The sequence below is a fragment of the Centrocercus urophasianus genome, unplaced genomic scaffold (assembly GCF_019232065.1).
Source record: "Centrocercus urophasianus isolate 14NV4802_14NV808 unplaced genomic scaffold, USGS_Curo_1.0 seq_16, whole genome shotgun sequence".
NCBI classification, from domain to species: domain Eukaryota; kingdom Metazoa; phylum Chordata; class Aves; order Galliformes; family Phasianidae; genus Centrocercus; species Centrocercus urophasianus.
The window spans coordinates 28,410,997-28,428,638 of NW_024884711.1; the positions used below are offsets into that span (position 1 = coordinate 28,410,997).

Below are 17,642 nucleotides of genomic sequence, written 5' to 3' on the forward strand. Positions count from 1 at the left end.
ATGTTTTTAGTTTGACATTTTGAAAGATCAGTCATGAGGAGAACTGACTTTTTTTCTTCTTCAAAAAACACATCTTCCACCATTTTCTGAAATTTACAATATTTCTTTTTTTTTTTTTTTTTTTTTTTTTTTCCCCCCCTCTACTGGATGTGGAGGAGAAATAACATTCTTCCTTTTTACCTATTTTACCTATTATTTAGCTAACTTACTGGGCTACAGAACTTAGTGAAATGGTTGTTCTGTGTTCTCTGTCACAAATTCAACAAGTGATCCCAGTCAAGCCACTCAGCCTTTCTGTGCCTATGTCCTCCACCTGCTGATGACAAGGGCAAAACAGTGTTTTCCCTAATGCTGCCAGCTGTAAAGCCGGTTCTGGAAGAAGAATGAAGGAACTTACCCCAGTGATAATAGTAAATTGAAAGAAAAGAATACAGGAGTATGGTGGTGGGAAGAGAAAGACAGACAGACCTCTTTCCCTCCTCCTCCTCTTCTGGAAGTAAAATTAGCCAACAGAAGAATACAGTGAACAGCTGCCCTTGTTTATGATGAGTAAGTGTCTGGTGGATCATAACTCATGCAAATTTTCAGGCTGATGCCTAATACACATCTCAATCCATAGGCAGAGATTTCTGCAAAATAAATCCCTCTGAACAACTCCTTGCTTGCTCCATTCACCTACAAAGATGCTTAAAATGCTATGCATCTCTTCCCAAAAAAGACTACAAACATTACTTGGAGCTGATTTTTAAAACTCTTAATAAGAACAATTTATGTCAGCAATAAACACTTTGAATTTACTGTTCAAATTTAATATATGAATAACACAAACAATTAAGGCTATTTTATTAGGAACCAGAGTCATGCCAGACAAAAAGAATAGATTAAGACAAAAAAAGAGCACTGTTCAGACAGATCAATGCTATTTGAAACTTTTAGTGTTACCACTCAAAACAAAATTACAAATCAAAAAATACAGTCTGCTATAATATAGCTTGAAGTAGCATCAGAAAGACAGAACAGACACTTCAAGAAAGAGTGGAATGGGAAAGAGGACATACTGTATTGTGCAGCTGAAATCATGCTTTAATGAAGTTTTCAAAATGTTTCTTAATGACATTGGTAAAATATAAATTATTTTTGATCATATGGAAACAAATAAATAATACAATAAAATATTAGCAGTATCCCTGCAGAACATTACAGATTACTTACAACATAAAATAACTACTTAGTAACACCAAGGGCTTAAGAGTTGAGGTGGAAGTTAACTTGTACCTTGGGAGAATATCAAGAATATAAAGAAAGCTCTTTGTCCTCGGATCAGATACATCACCTTGTAGGCCAATTCTACAAAATAATAAGGAAACAACTGCATTTTACTTGGAGCACACTGTTATTCCACTTACATTTTTCTACAGAAAGCTGGCACTTTTTACTTCAAGTTTTGAAAAGAGATTCTGCAAAATCATCATGTCCAGGCATGAGGCAGTATCCTCTGCAATGCCATCAGGAATGAGTGTGACCTGAAATCCATTACAAGGTTAACACTGAAGCATTCAATAATGAAACTCACACCCCAGTGTGCACAGCACTAGTATTATGGTCTTAGTAAAAAAAACTCCTGAAGGAACAACAGCAGCAGCAACACAAAAGAGCAGCATTTGGGCATAGCCAATTACTTTATACCAAATATATTAAATTATCCAGACAAGTTAAGGTTACAGTGCTCACCATTTTGCAGGATTGAGCCTGATGTGGATAACTTTTTAACTAATTTAGAGCTATTGAACTGGACTGCTCATTTACCTTACAATAAGGAGATTAATTGGATAATGAATCCAGGCCTTGGTTTCCATAGCTTGTACTAGTTGTTTAAGTCTTGGTAGAAGAATTTAGCATGTCTCTATATTAATTAGTCATATACAGTCCATTCTTTTCATTACATTACAAAAGAAAATGTTGTATTTATAGCAGAGAGAACTGTATTTCCTTACTATAATTATGTAACTATATTATAGTTGAGAGAACCTCTCCTCCAGCAACCACTGCTGTCAAACTAGTTGCATTTGAAATAAATCTGACAAGCTCCTAGCAATTTCAGTTCCTAAACAATGAAGATATTTCTCTGTGTCATCCTTAATCATTTCAAAGCCAACACATTTTGAAAACATAACTTGTGTCTATGTGCAATTATTGATACACTTCTCTTGGCCAAAATAGGAACATTCCTCAGAATAAACTGCGTGCATATGTAATTTTCAAAGGACTTGCAAAGTTCTTATTAAAGAACAGATTCCAATCTTAATCACCCGCAGAAGGGAGAAATTCCAGTTCTCCCTCTGGAGCAACCCCACTGAAAAATTAGACTTCTAATTAAAGGGAAAGGAAGCAGTTCTAAATGCAGACTTATTAATTCCACTGTCAGAAAAACAGTATTGTGTGCAGAACAGGTGCTTTAGGCAGCCCAATCAATTTTAACTGAATAAAAAGGACATACAAAGTATAATCAATAATTAAAATTAAAATTCCTGCATTTCTTCCAGTTCAGTAGAACCTTGTGGTGAACACAGCCACAGAATGGTTGCTTAGGAAGATAAAGCTACACAGATGGGCCAAGCACCATAACATGCATGAAAACATTTATTCGCCCTTTACTCAAAGGCCGCTGTATCTACCTTGTAAATGGCTGGCAGGGAGGACTCATCAAAATCATATCAAAAGATAATCTGTCAAATTCTTTCAGTGTAATGCCCTGAATAAGGGAAAAAGAAATACAGGAATGTTCAGTGCTGAGAACTGTACAAAACTACTAAACCAACCTTCAGACTAAACTACCCCATTACACCCACTGTTTGTTCTATCTAGTAAAAAGCTCCCTGACCTCCCTAATAATTACATTAAATTAAAAACTTAACCTAATAATTCCATTCTTTTCTACCTCAGCAAACCACACAGAGCAAATACGCATTAACAGCCTTGAAAATGAACCCAAGGCACCAATGATACCAGCATCTACACATAACACTTTTTTTATTTAATCACTCTTTTAGAAGAGATGAACTAGTTCATGATTCTTTCAGTAGATCCTGATTAAAAGGAGTTAAAAAAACGTTTGCTTAATGGCAGTTTTTGAGATATGACAAATGCTTAGATTATAATCCATCATGCATACAACACAAAAAGCTATATGTGGCATAGCTTTCGGTTAATCTTAGACAGATGTGTTTTAACTCTCAGGAGCTCATTACCAACGCATCCTATGAAATTTACTTCATTCTAGTTTTTGCTGAGTAAAAATCCCTGAGAGCTGTTTCATGGCTGAAAGCAATAGTCCGCAAAAGCATTTCTGTTCAAAGAGAAAAGACTGCGGCACAAACTAATCGCTTGGGCGTTAGTTCTCCTATATTAAATTCTAACAGTAGGTCAGTATATTAAGGGGCCAAGAGGAGAGAAGGATCCATCAAATAACTACAAATGAGACAATGAAATCACTGCTTTACATATTTTGCAACATATCTATAATGTGTAACATAACTGCCCACAGAAACTGGACAAAATTTCCTCTGTTTTTCAGTAAATTTAAGGAAGGTCTTACTGACTGTAATCTGCTCTTCCTTATAACAGGAAGATACAGGCAATCTTTCCACTTCTCTTCCCATATAAAACTGTAAACTATTATTAGTCTGCTATTACTGAGTGCTGAATAAGCAGCTAACCTTTAGCCACCTTATTTAAGCTGATATCTTCAAACAAATTCATTACCTTACTGTCATGTTGTAAAACTGCAAAAGAAGATTAAAAAGTATGCAGTAACTTCTGCAGGTAAAATCCCATATCTAGTTTGCCCCTCTGTTAATCTGAGACATCTGTACCTATTTCTTCCCTAATAATTTGGTAAAGAGACAGAATTCCTAAAGCATTTGACCTACTGAGGCCACAAAGAAAATGCAAGGCATCTAGTATATTTTCCTGTGTTTTACTCAGATCAACTATAATTACAAAGTAAAGGCATGATTCCAACAGATTTAATGAAATTCTCTCGAAACACTTAAAAATATATTTTTTTTAATCTAGAAATGTGATTTTTGTCATTCCTTTAGAGCTGGTAAGCATTCCACATGACACTCACATAACCTTCCTTAATGCAGCAATCAAGACTTCCAGGAAAAGATCTCATTGTAAGTATCCATCTGCTTCAACAAGCAAATACAGCACATTAAATGACAGTTACTGTAAAACTGCTGTTCCCCTAACATCAATAATTAAGTCTGTCTGTTTCTCTTTGGTACCAATATGGATAGGAAGTCAATCAACTTCTAGAAATGCCAGGCTAGAATAAAAAAAGTCATTACCTCAATTGTCTTTGCCCATAATGGTGTGCTGGGAAAGTTGTGCTTATAAACTTCATTGGCAAGAGTGTTCACATCCACAGCAGCAACAACTTCTGCACATACACAGCTTTCTAAAATTAAAATAAAGTTGAAAATCATAGATTGAATTTTTTACTCTCGAAATTTAATTTTGTTCAGTTGTATTACAGCTATGCTCAGAAATAAAAGAGAAATGACAAAATCAAACTCTGCTGTGCTGCCTTTACAACTTTATATGAAATACAGACTGTTATTAATCGGAGGCCAGAACTTCCCTCTCTTATATATCCAAAAAGGGAAGCTAACTGTGCATTTCTTAATTTGTAGACACAGCCACACATAAGTTCTGAACAGACTGTATCTATAACATTCCCACCCGCAGACACCCTCTGTGGTGACCAAGTTCCCTCACCATAGGAAGGCAGCCCAAGTCAACCTGTCGAGTCCCACAGCAGCTGCCTGCAGCTCCCGAGCCACTGACAGCTTACAAGATACATAATTTACTGCTTCTCTGCTCCCTGTGAGAACTAGTGTACCTCTAAAATATGTTTGAGATATCCATACTGCTGCAGTAAAACTTTAAGAAGGTACCTGAAGAACGTTTGTGTGCATATTCCCCATAACAAGTTGGACCTCAAACCCAACTGCTGTCTCCTTTGGTTCCAACACCCCAAAAATACCAAACATTTTGAAGGACATTTGGCAGATCCTGATCTCTTGAGATCAGACAAAGCATTCTGGGACACTTACAGTCATTAATGGAGGAAAACATAATAACAAACCTACTGAGAGCTAAGAAGTACACTAATGAGCAAGGTTACAATAAAGAACTCTACAGAAACTATAAACACTTAAAAGAACAGTATTTAATCTGCTGCTCTTCACACTATTCATCATTTTGAACACTATCCCTCACTGAGGCTTTCTGTTGGAAAGATAGGCTGCGGTGACTGTTAGACCTGCAGGCAGAGAACAGCCAGCCTGCTTATTATGATACACAACACCAACTTCAACCACCAGGAAACCTACATCATGATCACCCTCACAAAGCCCCCATTGAAACACGAGCCATTTTAACAAGGCTTGAGCAAGCCAAAACAAACAAGGCAAAAAGCCATTTGCCTTCAGGTAGTCTTACAGCATACTCAAGTGACACATTAACAAATGACCTTATGAGACATCTAACAAATTACTGTGACCCAGCTAATTATTTACAGTTTGAAAAAACAATTATATAGTTTTGAGTGATGCGGTTACCACCCATCTACTATCTTTTGCCATGCATGTTTTCAAGGCAATACTATTCAAATCAAGATGAAAGAGAAATCTGAGTACTGCAAAGGTTGCAATAGATGCCTTAACAAAGATCACTGTAGTTGTCCTGCGTTTATGGAATGCAGTAACTGGCAAGATGAGCCAGAGTTTCGATAAGAAAAAGAAGTAGGGACTGCCCACTAAGGGACAACACATAAATCATTATTTGCAGTTACTGTGTTGATATGGTGACCATAAAGTGTAACCAACCCTAAACACAGGCATACTCTTAAGGACACCAGAGTGCCTACACCTGAGATTACAGAACAGGTACGTTAACACTGACACCTAGTGAGAAAAGAGCATCACCTTTGCAGGCCGTTTGTCAAAACTAAGAAGCGAAGTCAGGAGCTCATACTTTCCCCTCCCCAAAACAAAGCTACAACACCTGAGCAATGGTAACAAACTTCAAGCACTGTTTAAGAGACTGCTTTTCTCTTCTATTCTCTCAGCTTTTGAAAGCATGCTCTCCTGACAAACAGATCCCTACTGTGTGCTCCAGGCACTCCAGAAGAAAAAAAAAATATCAGGAATTTCAAGTTATTATGTAAATTCACACAGTTTATAAACAACAGTTGAAAAGCAGGCAGTGTGCTTTCCCTGCAACTCATGATTCAGACGTTCATCCTTTTTACTAACCTCAACTCAATCTCTTCTTTCATATATGCAAGAAAGAAATAAATACCTGATTACTTTTTCAAAGCTTCTCTTTTCCACTCAATAGCTGTGCTCACTTTGGAGTTTGTGTTACAAAACAGACTCCCTCTAAAGCTGATTAAGTGTATTTTTTTTGTGTGGAAATACCCTAGAACGCATGAAGGACCTCAAACAAACAAGCAGATCTCACTCATCAAACCTAATAAAGAAAAGCTTGTGCAGATTTCACACAATGTGAAAACGAAACAATTTTCAACAACTCTTCTCCTGAAATTTAAATAATTTTGATGTTAAACTGTGATAATTTTGCTATGGCAATTCTACACATTATTTGAAAATAATTGTAAGACTAATCATAACAAGACTGAAAACAATCTGCAAAAACATAATCAAGACTGTGTTAAGCTGTCTCCACTGACAAAAGGTACAAAATCAACTCAGAAACATGAAAGAGCCCCAGAACTGCTCAATTAGCAAGATGAGCTCCACAGAATGCACAGCAGAACTTTCATGCTGAAACATAAATGGATCTAGACGTTTTGTTGTTTTTTGGGTTTTTTTAACAAGTGAAATTTTCCAAATATAGCCAGTAAGAGAATTGCACCCCTGCAGAAAAGAATTCTGTTTCAGGCAGACTAAGGAAAACACACACTTTCCACATGACACTGATTAGTTGCTGGAATATTTGATTTGCAACACTCCTCCTCAACACAGCCCTCAAAACAAGACCGCATGTTTCTGAGAAAGATGTCGGAGCTCAGAAGGAAGCCACAGGCCACGGGAAGGCAGGGACAGAGGTGTCACAGCCTCTTTTTGTCCTCTTGGCTGAAATCAGATGAACTCAAAGTTCTATCACATTGATTTCACACTTGAGTTCTAAAACCTCTTGAATAAGCATATGAGAAACTCTGTAACAATATTTAATTAAGTTACAGAGGCAATGACCAAACTTCAGGCCTCATCAGTGTGAAAAGGGATGCTGCTGCTGCAGTGACTGAAAGGTGTGGCATCTGACACAAAGACAGGCAGGATGCTTGCGTTAGCTTCTGATGTGGAAAAAAATCAGACCCAGAGGGTGCCATCTTCAAACTCTGAAAACAAAAATTCTGACATTACTATATTTGTCCTTTTCAACTGCAGAAGTATTGATCCCTTTTGTCATGCAGACCTTAAAATTAGCATGGATCTGTTTATACTCATCCTTCTACTTATGTACTGAACCCATCAATGTCAGACAGCGTGCTGTTACACCAAGGGCACAGCCTGGCAGATCCCACCACGCCGCAAAATCAGAGTCAAAACAATTATCTACCCTAACAGGTATACGGGAACAGATGGAAAAAGGAAGATTAGTCACATATTGTGTCCGTTCTGTTTCCCTTTCAAACAGACAGCAAAGATTTCAGTTCTGAGCTGTCGGCTCATGGCCTAAACGATTAGGCAGAACTGTCTGTGACTGCAGTTAACACGATTATCAGAGAACCCGATACTCGCTTCCTGCAGGATACTGAGCAACTTTTTTCCATGCTCTATTTGTACGGCTCTGTTCAGTTCAGCCTAAAAACTATGTAAAATCACACTGCAGCACAACTGGCACCATCACGTGCTACAAAGCGCTGTATTTTAGGGAGCAATTAACATCAGTGCTAAAGGGCACTCAAATCAGCAAAGTTTTCGCATTGTGCTGAATGTTGTGGCTCCAGGTCGGCGTTCTCCTTTTCCCCTCCTCCTGAGATAGCTGTGCTATGTACTTCATTGTGCTGTGCAATTCACAGAAGTTATCAAATACAATGAATAACATCAAGCAGAGAAGAGAGGCTACAAAAGAATATTCCTATGCTCAAAAACTATTGCTACCTTCATGGCTGCGAAAAGATAGTATTTTTTAAAAATTGCTCTCTCATATTTTATGCTCAAAGAGCTTCTTCATGACCTGGCAGATTACAAATGCTTGAGGCAGAGACCTGGAATACATTTTTTCATGGGAAAACTGCCTACATTAATACGCCATTTTAAGTTTGTTTTGTTTGGGAATGAGTTAGTGCAGACTGTTTGTTTGATGGAAAGTTGCTAAGGAAATTAGCTGAAGCAAGAGATTTCCTAAAAATAAAACATTGTATTTTTTCATTGCAGAAGCCCTGCACTTTGTACACAGCCAAACCACTCATATATACGCATATAAAATAGAATAAAATAGAATAGATTTAGACATACACCATCTAAACATCAACCTTCACAATCCTTGCAATGCTTGGAGCATAGGATGGGAAGAAGAAAAACATTTCCATCTCTTTGCTGCCTTGAATCTTCAAGGGAGAGAGTATGAACTGACTCAATGACTTCTGACTTTAATCAACCTCAACTTTCCATGCCTTCGCTGTTAAAATTCAGATATTGCTATAAATCTGAAACTAGGAATTCTGCATGTTGGATTATCTACAGGTAAAGTATGAGCACAAGGCCAGGCAACCTTCAAGATTTTTCTTCTCAGCTTTTGAATCAAAATCAAAATTCACAAATAGCCGTTCCATTGGCAAAAAGAACCTGATCCAACCACATATTAATAATTTGTACATCAACAGTATGTAGCAACAGAGGAAAAGTGGGATACAAACTTTCACTCATTTATTAAAAATCAGCTATTTTTAAGTGTAGGTGAAAATAATGTTGTAGAAACCAACTGCATGCTACTTGTTCCCAAATGCACTCTACTTTAGTGACAACTGCCAAAACAATGAACATCCTCATCCTGAAAACTCAATTATTGCTACCCTAAAGTAAAGACTATAAAAGATCACAGCCAAAAATGACATCCAGGTAAAAAAGACAGCATCAGATTTCCTGGAAAATAACTATTTGCCAATTAAAACCACTGACAAATATGCAGAGAAAAAAAAAAAAAAAAAAAAAAAATCAAGGCAGGAGCAGTGTTGCTGAACATAACTGGCCCAAAAGCTGCCCATGTGAAACAGCCAGTAACCAACTCTGAGCTAAGCTTGCCAGAACTGCACAATCCCTGCTGTAGAACAAGTAGCTTTCTTGGAGTGGCTGCACTTAAGTCTTCTATGTTCTTACTCTGTTCTAAACTACTCTGTTATTTTTCCTGGCTCTATAGATTCACTGGAGACAACACCAAGAAAATAAACTATTACACATCACATTAATCTCTCATGTATTGGGCTTAAAAAAGCACTGGCAGAATGAAGGGCTTTCTTTCAAGCTTCATATTTATACAGAGGAAAAAAAAAAAAAAAAATCCTGCAAAAGGACATCCAAAAGATGCACCAGAGATCTCTTTGGAACAGCATGGTTTCATGTACATGTATAGACCTAAAACATACAAGAAATCCTATTATTATCAAAGAAAAAGCACTTTCAAAGGAACATTCACTTTTCTCTGCTTGATTTTCACATAAAAGCAAACACTTAAATCCCCCCTGACTTTCCTTTCTTCCTCCATAAACTAAGAAAACTGAATCCAGATGTCTAAAAGGCTCGAAAAGAAAAGACAGCAGAAGAGATCAAACCTTCCGACTGTATCAGTGTTCCTGAATGCAATTCAATTCATCAAAACCAGTTTTACACAATGGCCTGCCATTAAATATAAAATTCAGTGCAAATTTTATAGAGTTCTTTTTATTCAGTTGCCTATCAGTTTTAACTAGACTTTAACTACAAGATTCTCATCTTACTGGAAAGAACGTTTCAGTTAATTCCTTCACTCTCCAAACTACACAACATGTAAGTTATATACATTCCCAAGCCTTCATGCACAGAGTAAATGTCCTCTGTGGCATGGGTCAAGCAGGGTATCTTCTGGATGCAAACTTCCAGTATTCCAGTAATCATGAAAGGTTGCTTGCATTCCCAACATCCCCATTCTTTCAAGTATTTTGTTGTGTTGCAAATGATCTTTTCTTAGTTGGGGATGGAGATGGCCACAGAGTATCACGTCTGGCATTACAATTCATTAATTGCTGCAGAACATTATCAAACATTCATGAGATATCTATTATTCTGCTAAGGTCAAAGCCAAATAACACTCAATAAATATCTGTTATACAACTACAAACACCAACGTATGACAAACCAAAGGACAAATGTGTAGCCCAAGTTTCAAGAATCCACTTTCCATGGAAACTGCCTATAACACACAGGTAGTTCCCCACCACTTTAAGAAACAATGCTATTGGAGAAGCATTACCATTAGCTAAAACACTCTTTACTCCACAAAAACTTCAAAACGTACAATTTCAAATAAATAAATACTTTGCTTTTAATATTCAAAGGATAAGTCTGGAAATAATGAAAATGCATTACTATACCAAGTGGCTGGGATTATTTACAGTAACAACAGAGGTACCTATTTTGGTATTCTGTGTATTTTTACATATTATACAAGCACTCCACAAATAATGCCTCCTGTTTTATTATGGGCCCAAGACATCAGAGGCGGACGCTGGTGGTACACCAGTAGATGCCAAATCCCCCAGTCAATACTCCTTTATATTTGGTTGCTGTGTGACAAAAAGCAGCAGACAGGCATGACATGAAAGTGCACATGAAATAAAAGTGTGTCACTGAATGCAGAAAAAGCTGCAGCCATTGACATATCAATGCTTGGTAGTGGTGGTGCATTTCAGCAGCGGCAAGAGTAACAGCGGGTCACCTTCCCTGGTAAAGATTTAGGAAAGTGTAGTGTGCAGGCTTTTGTTCACCACTCGTGAAAATGCATAACCAATGGTGGTGGCTATGCTGAAAAATAGTGAAAAAGCAAATTCTCAACTACAAACAATGTTATTGTTTTTGTATCTGTTGTAGTTTCCATGGAAATAAGTAAAGGCACTACTTCCAGAGCAACCTGTGCACGTGATTGTGTGTGTGAGTATATATATATATATATATATATATAGACAGACATGAGCATTCAAGTATAAGTCATTCAGTGGGAAAATGTCACACCAGTAATTGTGAGTACTTGACTGCATGATGAGAAGCAGATTCTACCATAAACATTAATATTTCACAGCTAACTAAGAGAATAACATAAGGTGAGTTTTTTCACTTGATATTTTCATGAAAATGATCTCGGCTGTATAATGTAGTAGAAGGGCACAAGTATTTGAATGACTGTAAGCAATTAAAATTATTACAGTTATTTTTGTAAATGCCGTACATTTGCAAGAAAACCCATACTCAGAACAGTAATAAAGCCCGTATCAATAGTCCTAGCTCAACTTTTTTATTTGGGGAAGCCAATTCATGGATAGCCTACAGGACTTGGTGAAGGGTACCCAGGCGATAGTTTCAATAATCTCCTAAAATCAGCTCCAGATTTCCTTGCACCAGATCAAAAACACCTGGGCACATGATCTAGCCCAAACTCACTATACCAGCTCATATTCTGTATTTTCATATTTAGAGAATGTCATACCAACCCCACATGGTTAGGCACGTATCAGCTATTCACAAAGCAACGTGTCACAAGAACACGTGGTCTACCTGCACACCTATGGGACACCCAGGCTAATTTGACTAAGCCCATCCCATACACAGCGTGGGCGAGCCAGCAGAAGACACAGCACGTATTAATGCTCACAGTATTACCACTCTCCAAGTCAGAGGCAGGACCGCGGATCCCTGACCTGCGCACTCCCGGGCACATGGTGATAGCCAGCAAGCCACGACGCTTTGGGGTCCAGCTTACAGCTGTGGGCCACTAACACAAGCACTCCACCAGAGCCCTGACCAATCTCCCGTGTCTGCTGCACGGGCACAGCCCCCTCCCCTTCCACACCGCACCGCTCCATTCCAGCCCCTGAGATGGATGTGCCTCCTAGCTACGGGATGTGGGGCCGCCTCCCACCCCACAGCTTCCTTCCGCGTGTCCGCGCACGACGGCGCGGGGGACAGGCAGGCTGGGGAAGGGGCCGAGGCGAGGGGCCATCTTAGTCCCCTCGAGAAGATGGCGCTCTTCACAGCCCCCAGGGGTCGAGGGCGCAGCGAGAAGATGGCGTCCAAAGAAGGGGGAGGCGGCGAGGGGCCGCACGGCCGGGCTGCCGGGTACCTTTCAGGGCCTGGTGCATCCCCCCGATGCCGCTGTACAGCTCCAGCACTCGCAGAGCCGCCATGCCTCGGCGCACTGCACGGCCCTCCCGACCGCCTCCCCGAGTGCCGCCCGTCCGTTCCGCCGCTCTTTCGTTCCCCCCGCCCGCTCTCTTCCTTCCCGATCGCCGGCGGCTCCGTGCCAGCCCCAGAGGAGAGCTTCACTGTGGCACAGCTACTTGCTCATTAACCCTGCACAGGGGTTAGGCCCTGCGGACGAAGGCACCTTTTGGAACAGCCTGTCCCCTCACCCGTGCGGGTCTTCAGTGCCGGGGGGGCCTCATCGGCACGTCCCAAACCGCACAGGGTGGGCACGGGAAGAGAGGGGATAAGGGGTCCGGGAAAGGGCCGTGCTCACCAGCCTGGGATGGTGCCAGCCTGCTGTCCTGCTGGGCAGCTGATGCTGATGGTGCGTGGCAGTTCTGCGGGCCTCAGCAATTCTCCTTTTTATCTGCAGGAGTGAAGTTGCGTGCGGGGATGGTTTGAAAAGCGGTTTCAAAGCTGGTGAAATAGGAAGGAAGGAAATAACATGAAACTGTTCTAATTTGTCTTAAGGTTGTGAAATTGCTTTCCCTAGATTAAAGAAACGATTCAAAAGCATTGTTGCCCCTGAAAAACAGCCAGCTTGTAGCAATATGTGCCAGACAGATGCATTTGCATGTATACATAAAACCAAAGAGTAAATATCCTGCAGGGTAAAATGTGGATTACCTTCCTCCCACAAGCAAAAATACTTGCCTAGGCCCCAGTTCATGGATTTAGAGTCTAAAGTGAGAATGAAACCTGAAATAAATAACTTAAAAACCTGGATATGTTTCTTGAGTTACTTCTTAAGTTGATCACATTTTTTTTGGCACCTCCTAGAACCTGTCAAAAATAAGGTATATTTCTGGACTACTAAGCAGAAACATGATCCAAAGAATATTAGTTTTTGCCAGCTTCTTTTGAAAAAGTTCTGTCATTCCCTGTGAATCTTCACCATCAGAGTCAGGGGCTGTTGCTTTACCTGTCAGCCAAGGAAGTAATGACTAAGAAAAGAAACCCAAGGCCTACTTTGATTATGTCAGGAGGGAAGCAGCAGCTGAGATACCAAAGAGGAGAGCAGTATGCATTGCAGGAAGTGGTGAGACAGGTAGTTTGCACAAAGAGCAGATGGAGAACTGAGAAAGAGAGATGAATCACACAGCATAACAAAGCAGGGAATGTGCTGCCTAGAGAAAGTAGTCATCGGACAAAGATGGTGAGGAAAATTCTGCAGGTTGGGATTCAGGGTAAAAGTGGCTGTGATGAACAAGGTTGGTGTCTGCTAAAAAGATAAGCTTCAGTAGGAGCCCTTGAAAATATAGATAGGAGGTGAAGGTAAAGAGAAACACAGCTTTTAGACTACTGAAATTAGTGAAGTTGGTGAGTGGTTTTTATCTCCTTGTATCACTAATGCAGTGATTTATATACAATCTATATACACCACAGCAAAGCTAAATATCATAGTGAGCTATAGGCAGTCAGGAGCATTTCATCTATTTGGAGTTGCCCAATTCCCATAGCAATTAAAGCTACAGGACAAACATTTCCTTGTATCAGAAGGAGAGATAGAGTCGAGCTCTGTTTTTTCCTTCCCTTTCCCCAACTCCACAGTATTCTTGCAATTCGCATACAGTAAAGATGGAGACTGGTGAAGAAAGTTGATACCTCTGCCGTATTCATGTCAGTGGAAAATTCTTTCCTCAGGGGAAATTCTCTGCCTACCTCCTCCACCAGGCATCCTGTGTGTAGCAAACCGGAGAGTCTGTTCAGCACACCTCCACTCTGGCAACAAAGAAATTCATAGACTAGGCTAAGATCTTATTGGCTTAATCTTGCAAAGAATGGAAAACACCAACATTTCTCTTGTGCTCATTTTTAAACAACTTCCAGTAACCAGTTTAAGAATTCTCTGCCCTGGCTTAATATAATAAATAATTCTCCTTATTAATTGATAGCTATGAAAAAGACAACAATCAAAACAATCTGGAAACAATTACTTTTAGTATTCTTCACTTTATACATATACAGCCAGCATAATAATAGTCTTCTGACCAGACATTGCATAATAGAAATTAAGGTATGCTGCCAATTCCAGAGATTAGAGGAATGGCTGAGAAATACCAACATCAGCAATCACTCATACCTCCCTTCTCTCCAAAAAGGAGTCCACAGAGCAAGTGTGCCCTGTGGAAGTGATCATTGCTAAGAAAACTTGGTAACACATGTTGCCACCACTACAGAGCAGGCTAGGTTGTTGCTCACTCAGTCTTGTGGCCTGGCAACAGCCACATCACTGCAGAATTTCCCAACTGCATCTGTCTGACTAACAAAATTTGGGTGCTGTGACAGTTCCTTCTGTACTTTGTACACATAGGATGGATAGGATCCCCATAAATCCCAGCCAAAATTTAATTGACTAAAAGAAGAGATTAATAACAGTCAAGTCCAATGTCCACCTCTGGGCCTACTCTACTCTCAGTAAAGATTCTTTAAATTCTTTAAGACTTCAAAGGAAGAAGTTTGTCCTGTGACCCTTCTGATTTTGACTTCCTGATAAAAGGATTTCAGATTCTGCAGCTGTGTCTTAGCCTTCTTTAGCACATGCATAGGGTCTATTTCATATATCAGTTACACCTTAACAACATAGCTAGCTTTGAATAAAAACCAATAGGGTTTTGGAAAAAAATACGTTTATTTTAAATGAGCACATCTGTAGAACTATATTAATACAATGATCAAGCATTTATTTTCTTAACTTGAACGTATATTTTACTGTTAAAAACATTAAGTAAACTGATCATTCAAATTCCTTTAAAGCCAGTGACATCAGCATGCGATATCAGCATTTTCATTGAGACAGCTTTTGAAAGCTCCTGCCTCCTGGCAGCATCTACTCAGATTAGAAGCTTGCCCACATCTCTGATGGTTGTTATGATACAGGTAATCGTGTCAGATCTGAAACTGTTGTTCTGGTAACTAGTAAACTCATCCAGCGAAACAGATGCACGTGGTAAGAGGAACACGCAAGCAAAACCACTGCACTATTTTCTCTTCTTGCAATGCCTTAGAATTGCTAAAAGTGTTACAGTTACCAATGGTGCCAAACAGCATCATGAAAACATTAAAACAAACAAAAAAAAACATTACCTTGAGATTCCGTATTTCACTGCACTGGCAACTGGAACATGAAAAATTAAGAACTATGGCATCTCAGACCACGGTTGGAGTCAGCTCCTGCAGCCCTTCCCTGCCCTCCCACCTGCACGGAGCAGCAACTAACAGGCCAGCAAGGTGTCTGTCCACACCAGCCTGTGGGACGAAGCCTGACACTCCACAGTGCTCGTCACAGGGTTCTACTGATGCTAAAATGCTGGAGCTGTATAAGTTACTTAGTTTCCTATGGATGTGAGGCATGGTGGAAACTAGTGGATACATACTACAAAGCATTTGTGAGCATTTCCTCTACAGGCAAAAATGAAGAGAACAAGAAAAAAAAAAATCATTCTGCTGACACATCTGATGTTTAAAACTGCAAATACAGTCATCATCCAAAGCTGTAGTTGAAGCAAATATTGTTGGTGGCTGAACAAACAAGGCTTCTCGTGTCCCAGTGTCTCATATAACCTACTAAATACTTAAATGACGGTCAGGAAAAGTATACAGGCATCTCAGCTGTCTATAGGAGAGGCTCATGTTCTGGGTCAGAAATCACTGTGGCTAGGAAGGAATGCAAGGCATGACATACCCTTGCAATGCAATCACTGAATTGAAAAAAATTCATGGAGAATGTCTAGCATAAATTACTGTTTCCATAACCATTGGCCCAATATATTACTCATACTGGAAACCTTTTGCAATTAATTGAAATTGAGCTGTCTGGATGTAATGTTTCAGGAGGGACTTTATCAGACTTGGTTTGTGATGAAGTGACACTCAGTAAAGTTAGTTTCAGATACCAACACAGCGGAACCCTGTGCCAATATGGCAGTGAAGCCCACGGTTTGCATTTGTAATCCCACACATCTGCAAGACTAGAAGTGAAACCCACATTGAATTACATTTGTTAGACTCTCTCAGCCCACTTCTGAAAACTCCATAGACAGGGGAAATTTATGTAACTGAAATTATTTAGAAGAGTCAAACAAATATTAACATATTTTCAAATAGGTTATTGTCTACACTTCAAGATTTTATTTTCAGGCTTTGGAGATACAACTGACTCTATAAAGAATAGGAAGAAGTCATTGCTTCTCCAATGAATTCTTTGCTTTTCTGGTGAAAAAAATATAAATAAATCCAGCCTGTTTGTTATGGTTGGCCTGCAGTGGTAACCTTGGCTGGATGAGACGCATTATGTCAACATAGCATTGTTGACTTTCTTGTTGTACTTGCACATTCCAGCACTCTACCAAAAGAGAAGGATAAAAAAATGGCCAGTAGGCAATATAGACATGTACACTGAAAAAAATCTTCGCTGGACTGAACAAAACAGACTCTGAGCTCTACGAGGCCCACAGGGCCACAGAAGCTGGAGACAGCAGGCATGACACCAGGCAAAGGTGAAGGGGAAATCAGTTCAGCTACCCCCTCAGGATGCCTGTGGGGCAGGAGGAGATGGCAGCAGCATGCTCTCTCAGAGGAAAACTGATGAGGAAGAGAAATAGATGAGCGAAGATGTGCCTCTTACCTTTTTGCTTACAACAGGAGTTTTAATCTCCAGCATCCCAACACGGTGTGCACAGTATATAGCATACAGGGTGACAACCTGAGAAAGACTTGTAGCTCTATGTTGATTATGCCTTTGGTCTAAAACCCACCTGCTATCACTAGAGCTTTGTATACCACAGCCTTGCCTTCTTTTTTTTTTTTTTAAAAAAAAAAAAAAGAGAGAGAGAGAGAGAGTTCTCCCCTGCCCCAACTTCATTTTTTTCATTCATCCCCATGTAAGGAGATCTGTGACTAACTGGCAGAGGCACAGGAAATGATACGTCTTATGCAGGTAACCATGGCAGTTGGACTTCAGTAGTAGGGTTTTTCCTCTAGAGAGGAAGAAAATCTTTCACGCAGCCGCAGCAGAGCTGTAACAGTGGACTTATAAAGTTACCTTGAAACAACAAACGTGTCACTGAGGGCTGACTCCAGAACCTGCTCAAGAAGCTGAGCATTTGGTGC

At 39.8% G+C, this 17,642-nt stretch overlaps 1 protein-coding gene across 3 annotated transcripts in view; it reads right to left on the reverse strand.

The window, feature by feature from the left end:
* Positions 1-12,926, reverse strand: part of TRDMT1 (tRNA aspartic acid methyltransferase 1) — a 28,308-nt gene extending 15,382 nt beyond the window's left edge. Inside the window, exons 1-4 of one of the 3 annotated variants that reach the window (XM_042816761.1) lie at positions 12,409-12,491; positions 4,353-4,462; positions 2,676-2,752; positions 1,276-1,347 (exon numbers count right to left, since the gene is read on the reverse strand). In XM_042816761.1, the coding sequence (XP_042672695.1) occupies positions 1,276-1,347; positions 2,676-2,752; positions 4,353-4,462; positions 12,409-12,472 (323 nt within the window). In that variant the 5' untranslated portion in view covers positions 12,473-12,491. Of the gene's footprint in view, positions 1-1,275; positions 1,348-2,675; positions 2,753-4,352; positions 4,463-12,408; positions 12,498-12,804 lie in introns of those variants that run through there. The other 2 variants (XM_042816763.1, XM_042816762.1) reach the window with 2 other exon arrangements.
* Positions 12,927-17,642: the final 4,716 nt, after the last annotated feature.